This window comes from Diadema antillarum, unplaced genomic scaffold, assembly GCF_040938485.1.
Source record: "Diadema antillarum isolate AM-2024a unplaced genomic scaffold, OU_Dant_1.0 seq00000396_RagTag, whole genome shotgun sequence".
In the NCBI taxonomy this organism is placed as follows: domain Eukaryota; kingdom Metazoa; phylum Echinodermata; class Echinoidea; order Diadematoida; family Diadematidae; genus Diadema; species Diadema antillarum.
In genome coordinates, this window is record NW_027271388.1 from 124,150 (window position 1) to 132,752 (window position 8,603).

The following is an 8,603-nucleotide window of genomic DNA, read 5'->3' on the forward strand; positions in this document are numbered from 1 at the left end:
GCTACTTGTATGACGAATGTGTATGTGCGTGTATGGTTCATGATTATATGCATTTCAGTCTCAAAACACTGTATTTGTAGCTCATGTCGGCCATAATAAGGAGGCTTACAAAGAGGAACATAAGGTGATTCATTGCAAATGACACATGGCAAATGAGATACAACACAGACAAATGTCAAGTCATGCATTTTGGAAATAATAACCCGCACTACACATACACAATGAACAACTCCCAGCTAATGGAAAGCACAGAAGAAAAGGACCTTGGTGTATTAGTCAACAAGTCCCTGAAAGTGGGCACCCAGTGTGCTGCTGCAGCAAACAAAGGAAATCGGACACTGGGAATGATTAAACGTAACTTCACCTTCAGGAGTAGAGAGGTGATCCTCAGACTGTATAAATCACTTGTCAGACCCCATCTAGACTATGCCATGCAGACGTGGAGCCCATACCTTGAAAAAGACAAAAAGGTGCTGGAAAAAGTCCAAGCAAGAGCCACAAAACTCATTGCAAACATTCAGCATCTACCATATGAAGAACGACTAGTAAAACTGAAACTAACTACTCTGGAGAAAAGAAGAGAGAGAGGGGATCTACTTCAAACTTACAGGATAATGAAACAAATTGACAAATCCAAACCAGACAACTATTTTGAGCTTGCCAGAACGAGTAAAACAAGGGGTCACTCCAAGAAACTAATCAAAACAAGAAATCGCCGGGATATCAGGAAGTACTTCTATAGCCAGAGAGTTGTCAACGGCTGGAATAAGCTACCACAAACCGCCATTGACGCCCCCACACTCCTAAGCTTCAAAAGACAATTAACACAACTGGGTTTTTAAATGGGTCCTGTGGGACCCCCTTAACCCCGCCACACCACATTATCTGCAGAAATGTACCACCATGACTGACCATAACAGCGAGGTGTGGCCTTCAAGGTAAATTCAAGGTAAATTGCGTTATGTAATGAGCCAGGTGCGTTGCTATGTCAGTGCATAAATCTTGTTTTGTTAGGCATACATATTAGTCTGGTAGGAATGGGGGGTCCCCATGCACCCCCCGAACACATTTTTTTAACTTACTTTTTTGTAACCCTTAGGGTGTCTAGTTAGTGAATTTTTTTGTTCCCAAGAAAAAATCGTGTCCCATGGGGGTCATTGGCGGCCATCTTGGCAGCCATCTTGGATTTTCAGGGAAAATCATTATTTTCCATGACTTTTGAACTACACAGCATAAAACTATAAATAAAGCATTTCTTCAGGGTAAACGTGACACGAGGAATCGATTGCAACGAGTATTTACATGATTAAAGCAATTTTGAAACAAGAAAAGCCTAAAAAAAATGCAAATTTCGGTGTCATTTTCACCGAAAAATACCCAAATAGTTTAACTTTTAAATTACACAACATACAGGGACAAATAAAACAGTACTTCAGAATTAATACGGCATGAGGAATCGTTTGAGATAGTTAATTACATGATTAAAGCAAGTTCCATACAAGAAAAGTCAAAAAATGCGAGGAAAACCAGTGTTGATTACTTTAGAAATATTCCCCAGTAGTCCATATACATATACATGAAAATCTCATACCTCTTTAGAGTGAACTCACCACTTTTTCTTAACAGTCTGGTAGGAATGGGGGGGGGGGGTCACATACACCCTCCTTTTTGTATCCCTTAGGGTGTCTATTTGATTTTTTTTTGTTTCCAAGTAAAAATCGAGTCACATGGGGGTCATTGGCAGCCATCTTGGATTTGCAAGGGAAATCATTAATTTCTATGACTTTTGAACTTTCCAACATACAAGGACAAATAAATAATTTCTCCAAGGTAAATGTGGCATGAGGAATCGATTTAGCTGGTTATTTACATGATTAAAACAAGTATGATACATGAAAAATCCAAACATGCGAAAAAAGTGTCGTTTACTCTGGAAATTTGACAATTATATACCTCATATGATTGACTAACCACTAAAGTCTTAATAGTCTTGTAGGAATGGGGGATCCTCATGCACCCTCATTTTTTGTATCCCTTAGGGTGTCTATTTGATGATTTTTTTTTTTGTTTCCAAGTGAAAATCGTGTCGGGGGGGGGAGAGACATTGGCGGCCATTTTTGATTTGAGAGAAAAATCAGTAAATTCTGTAACTTTTGAACTTCACAACATACAGGGATATATATAAAATTTCTTCAGGGTAACTGTGTCATGAGAAATCGATTGAGATGGTTAAAATACAAAAATTAAGTGTCATTTACACTGTAGAGTACCCAAAATCCGTATACATACATGACAAACTACTTCACAAAAGTGACTTAGCACTTTGTCTTTAGACCATAGCTCAAAAGCATGCAACATGCAACTCCAAGCATTTTGACGCCTCACTTGTTGAAATCAAATGAAAAATGTAAGCAAGATGGCAATTCATATGCAGATTCAATTCAATTCAATTCAAACTTTATTTCATTTTTTCGAAAAGAAGGACATAAACATTTCACTTTCTTTGGTAACAGAGAATAAGGTTAAATATAATCAAAACAAAGGAAAATTGAGAAAACATAATTGTCAAACCGTGAGATAACAAATATGTTGCAATGAAAATTGACTGAAGTGATATAAACGATATAACATTACACAAAATATCGAAAAATGAGGGACCCACTAAAAAGGCAATGCTTGTAGAATGTGAGCCCCTCAGGTACAGAATGTCAATAGAAATGAACTGATGCAAAGAGGGGAAAATTTTGAGAATAAAGTCAGATAAAAAAGTCTCGAAGAACAATAAACAGACAGAGTAACAGACACACACACATACACAGGAGAATGAACATTAAACGAGACTGGGACGACAACACTTATAAAGGAGGACTAAAATACAAGGCAGAACGAGACAAGGCTGACATAATAGAAAGACAATACAACGGACAGAAAGGCAAAACAATTCCAGCGATCCTCGACAGAACTATATCGAAAAAATAACGAGATGCGTGGAAAGGATACGGAAATATGGAAAAGTAGAAAGATAAGATGCGGAAGTAATACAAATAGAATCGAATTTACTCTGTACGTGTCACGGGACAACAAGGACGAGAAAAATGCTTGACAGTGTATTATTGGGAATCGGAATTCTTCGAAAAGAAATTAAAAGATACCCCTAAAAAAGCAGATCAAAAGAGGTGAACAAACAAATTTTGATCACAACATGTGAAAGTGACTAATCGACAAAATTCAAACCTAAAATGTAATTGAACACTTTTTGTGCCATGCATCTTCTATTTCATTTAATTTTATATTTGAAGAGTTTTAGTAATGGTATTTTCATAAAAGAAATCACTATGCTCAAAATGCTCTGTCGATGTCACCAATTTAGGTGCCAGAATGTTATCATTAAAACGTATTTAAGATTAATTCTGATTAAGTTAAAATGGTTCATTCAAACGTATTTGTTTAAAGCCTTCCTGTTTGAAAATAAACATATGAATTTCACTTGACAGCCAGAAATCCACTCCCTCTCTCTCTCTCTCTCTCTCTCTATATATATATATATATATATATATATATATGTATGTTTATATTTATATATAAAGTATGGAATTAACGTATATCGAAAAAAGTTACACAATATGACTTTACTTTGTCTAAAGTATTCTGAATTCTCATCCTGTGCAATCATACAAACCACAGATGTGGTAAGTGATATGTTAGCTTTTGGTTTTACACTTCTGTAATTTCCAGTCATCATCAAAACGATCATTGTAATCGATGTCTGGCTCCTCCTCTTCATCCTCCTCCATCTACGCAGTAACTTTGTGAAGCAAGTCAATGAGGGAAGTGGGAAGGATAGGGCCGCTTGATCACATCGGATCCATGATACCGAAGGCTGTCTTCTGCCACCTTTGTCCAGGATCAAAGAGGTAGCGCACCAGAAGATTGGCTAGTCAGATCGCTTGAAGATGGCAAGGTGGTACACGTGGTTCAGATATTGAAAGTGTGAAATAAGGTTGCCTCTGCCAGGTGGGAGCAAGGAGAAATCCACCTTGGTTTGGTCATCTGTTTCAGCATGATGCTGCGAACGCCATTATAAAAGACTTCTCCCTGGCCTTGCTGTACATTTTGGGCATGTGAATGCTTCAATGTCATCTGTCACCTCTGGCTCCACAGACCACCCACCACCAAGATTTATGAGGAAAAAACACTCAACTTGGCATACTGTAAAGTCATATTCTACGATTTCAGCAGTGTTTATTATGATAATCAATACTGAGCAACTTATCAGATTTCAGTATACTTGTAAAAAATCATGATATCAAACAACTCTCACCTGAATGCTATGTGGCATGTGGGGTGGCTTTGTAGATTCTTTAGGGGTCCAACTTTTCCCTACCTATGAAGGCACTTTAATTGTTACATCTTCTCCGGTAAACACATACAGTCCAAGTATTTTGGTACAGTAATGAGCTCCCGTTAACTCTATATGCAAGATAATTGACATTCACAACCTGGCAATACGCGACAGTCCATTTATTAAGTAAAATACTACATTGTAGAATGGATTAAGCATGGACCAAGGGGATCAAGAAAATGTGTGTCTGGATTCCTCACCAAAGCTACCTTGTTTATACCCAAGCTTAGCAGCGCACTTGAGGTAGAGCACGACCGTCACGGTGGTGTCCGTCTCCTTACACTGGTTAGACAGGTACTCATGGATATCGCACCATTGTCTCCTAGAACACATCATTGTGTAAACAAAAGGAATGTAACAGAAATCACATTCTCTGAAGCTTAAGTGATTCCTGTTACATTCTTTTTGTTCACTCAATTATTCATCCCACGAGACAATAAGCTTTATCCATGAGCTGCTGTAACCAGGAGAAGGACACCAGGGTAGCTCTCTGCCTCGAGTATTCCACTATTAAGGTTGGGTACCAGACACAGACATTTTCTTGATCTTCTTGCACCATGCTTACTCCGTCACCCTCACTATCTTCCTTGATAAATGGACTGTCGAGCATTGCCAGATTGTGAATGTTGGTGAACTGGCATACAGAATCAAAGGGAGCTGGCTACTGTACCACAATACTTGGACTACATGTGTTTACAGGGGAATATGTAACAAGTGCCTTCAAGAGTAGGGGCAAAGTCGGACCCCTAAAGAATCTACAAAGCCACCCCATGTATCAAACAGCATTCAAGTGAGAGTATTCTGATATTATAATTTCAGCAATATTTTACTGAAATGTGGTAAATTGTTCAATATTACATACTAATGAACACTCTTGAAATCTTAGAACATGACTTTAAAATGTGCCAATGTTTTATGTCCCCCACATAAATCTTGGTGATGGATGGTCAGTAGAGCCAGTAAGAGGTGACAGAAGACATTGGAGCATTCACATGCCTAATGTATGACCATAAGAGCCGGAGAAGTCTATTTACAGCAGCATCATCCAAGGTAGATGATGGGAGAGGGCGAACAAATGACGACAAACTCCAATGTGGATTTCTTCATGCTCCCACCTTGCAGAGACAACCTTATCCCACACATTAAATGTGTGACCCATCGCCTTGCCATCTTAAAGAGAGCTGACCAACCAATCTTCTGATGCTCTGTATATGACCCATTTGAACCTGGACAAGGATGGCAGAAGATAGCCTTTGTTATGATGGAGCCAGTGTGGTCAAGTGGCCCTATCTTTCCGACTTCCCTCATTGACTTGCTTCAGAAAATTACTAAGGAGATGAAGGAGGATGAAGAAGAGGAGCCAGACATTGATTACAATGATCGTTTTGATGATGACTAGACATTAAAGAAGTGTGAAATGGAAAGCTGATATATCGCATAGCCGCTTCTGTGTTTGTACAGTTACACAGGATGACAATTGAGAATACTTTTAGAAAAGTGAAGTCATATTGTGTTACTTTATTTTTATGCCTCCGCCACGAAGTGGTGCCGGAGGCATTATTTCAATATACGTTAATTCCGTATACTTCATGAAAAGCATATACACACGTCAGAGATGTTAAGATATAATAGATGATGACTGGCGACGGAGGGAACATACTTGAAATGCTGTTGAGGGAGGTTATAAGTGCGGTGCGGTCCTAGGCCTTAATTCTGTCATTTGTTACGTGAACATGTTTTCCCATGGGAGAACATTACAAGAATGTTCGCCCATGGGCAAACATAACGAATGTACCTCCATCACGTGACTGTGTTCAGGAAAACACTAATCGGTATTTGATTAACCCATTTAAAATATCATTTTGTCTTTTGATAACAGCTTGGATATTGTGTCTTGTATTAGACAACTTTTAACAAAATTCGAAAGAAAACTTAATTCCAATCAATGTGAACTTGAATTGAATGCATACAGGATGTAATCACAAAAGCGATTCATTTGTAAATATTTCTAAATTAAAGTACCAGCAATCCACATTGATATACAGTCCCTATTCACAGGGTAGATTTCCGGCTATCACATGAAATTTTTAACTTTGTTTTCGGACAATAATCTTTAAACAAATACATTTGAATGAATTGCTTTTTTTAACCTGAGTGTAAGTGGAAACATTTTGGCATCTACATTTTTCAAATCGGCTCAACATTTTGGCACAGTGATTGTTTCCTTAAAAATATCCCAACTCAAACTCTTTTTAGATACAAAATGAAACGAAATTGAACGCGCAAACAGTGGCGTATCTAGGGGGGGGCAAGGGGGGCACGTGCCCCGGGCGCCACTCCTTGGGGGCGCAAAAAAAAAAAACGAAGAAGAAAAAAAAAAGAAAAAAAGAAAAAGAAAAGAAAAAAGAAAAGAAGAAGAAGAAGAAGAAACTCACCGGAAACGGGGGGGGGGGGGGGGAGGAAGAATGGTGGGGGGGGGGGGGGGCAGAAAACGAAATAAAAAAAAGATAAAAACAAAACATAACGATGACTCGGACAAAATGACAATGTTTATTGTGTTCACACAAGAATTCCATGTTATGTAAGCTGAAATACAACAATTTTCGGCTCGCTCGCTGCGCTCGCTCTCTAAATTTCATATAGAAGAAGAAGGTAAGAACAAAATGTGATGATGACGCGGACAAAATGACAATGTCTATTGTGTTCACACATGTCATTTTATATTTAGCAGGCAAAATGTTTCACGGAGCAGCGGCTGCAATTTCTTTCGTTCTGAAGCGATCGCCAATTGGATCAAAAGAAGGCGCCAACGGTTTCGAACATACGGGGGGGGGGCGCCAAAAAAAAATCAAACAAGATAAGAACAAAACGTACTGATGACGTGGAAATATACAAATTTCGGCTCACTCGCTCGTACTAATTTAGAGTATTTCTTCAAGTCCTCAGTTTGTTGGTAAAAATCGTTATCTATAAGGCCGTCACTATATCTTGATTGATTAGAATTGTAAGATTTGATAAGCAAAAAATGACAAGAGTTCCATGTTTTGTAAGCTGAAATACAAAAATTTTCGGCTCGCTCGCTGCGCTCGCTCGCCAAAATTTATCAAAACAAAAAGGAGATAAGAACAAAACGTGATGATGACGCGGAAATGTACAACTTTCGGCTCACTCGCTCGTACTAATTTAGAGTATTTTTTCAAGTCTTCAGTTTGTTGGTAAAAATCGTTATCTATAAGGCCGTCATTATATTTTGATTAGAATTGTAAGATTTGATAAGCAAAAAAATACAAGAGTTCCATGTTTTGTAAGCTGAAATACAAAAATTTTCGGCTCGCTCGCTGCGCTCGCTCGCCAAAATTTATCAAGAACAAAACGTGATGATGACGCGGAAATAAAAATACAAATTTCGGCTCACTCGCGCGTCCATGGGGGGCATTTCATGAAGCAATTTGTCAGATATTTCGTCTGACAAACTGTTAAAAGCTACTGAAATCCTTGCCTCTGATTGGCTGAAAGCAAATTTTGTCCGACAAGTTGCTTCATGACAAAATGCTTCATGAAATGCCCCCCCTTTAGAATATTTTTTTAAAGTACTCAGTTTGTTGATATAGATAAATCGTTATCTATAAGGCCGTCACTATCTTGATTAGAATTGTAAGATTTGATAAGCAAAAAATGACAAGAATGCCATGTTATGTCAGCTGAAATACAAAAATTTTCGGCTCGCTCGCTGCGCTCGCTCGCCAAAATTTATCAAAATTCATTACATTTAAATCACCCTCAAAAGACCCTTTTAAGGGCTTGAAAAGCATATCATGTGGACTTTGCTTAGATTCCCTACCGGGATGGGGTTGGGGTTGAACACTAGTCTTTTTCAGAAATTAGGGGCGCAATTTTCGCGCTTGCCCCGGGCGCCGTTTTCCCTAGATACGCCACTGCGCGCAAAGAGTGTTAAATTTCAGTTCAAGTTTTATCTTTGTCCATTAGTCACTTTCACATGTTCTGATCAACATTATTATCATGTGTCACCTCCTTTGACCACATATTTTAAGGGCATTTGCATATGAATTACCATAGTGCTTACATTCGTATTCGATTTCACCAAGTGAGGGGTGACAATGCTTGAAATTAATTTTCTCTTCAGATTCTATTTTTGATACCAAACAAAAAAGGCCTATTTGGGCAATGATCTAAAGACAAA

General features: G+C 38.4%; 1 protein-coding gene across 1 annotated transcript; it reads left to right on the plus strand.

The window, feature by feature from the left end:
• Positions 1–221: 221 nt before the first annotated feature.
• On the plus strand, positions 222–842 carry LOC139732014 (uncharacterized). The gene has a single exon (XM_071642890.1). The coding sequence runs from the start codon at positions 222–224 to the stop codon at positions 840–842; it is 621 nt and encodes a 206-aa protein (XP_071498991.1).
• The last annotated feature ends 7,761 nt before the right edge of the window (positions 843–8,603 follow it).

Coding starts and splice junctions, on each gene's coding strand:
- LOC139732014 (XM_071642890.1), top strand. CDS start 222: ATGAACAACTCCCAGCTAATGGAAAGCACAGAAGAAAAGGACCTTGGT.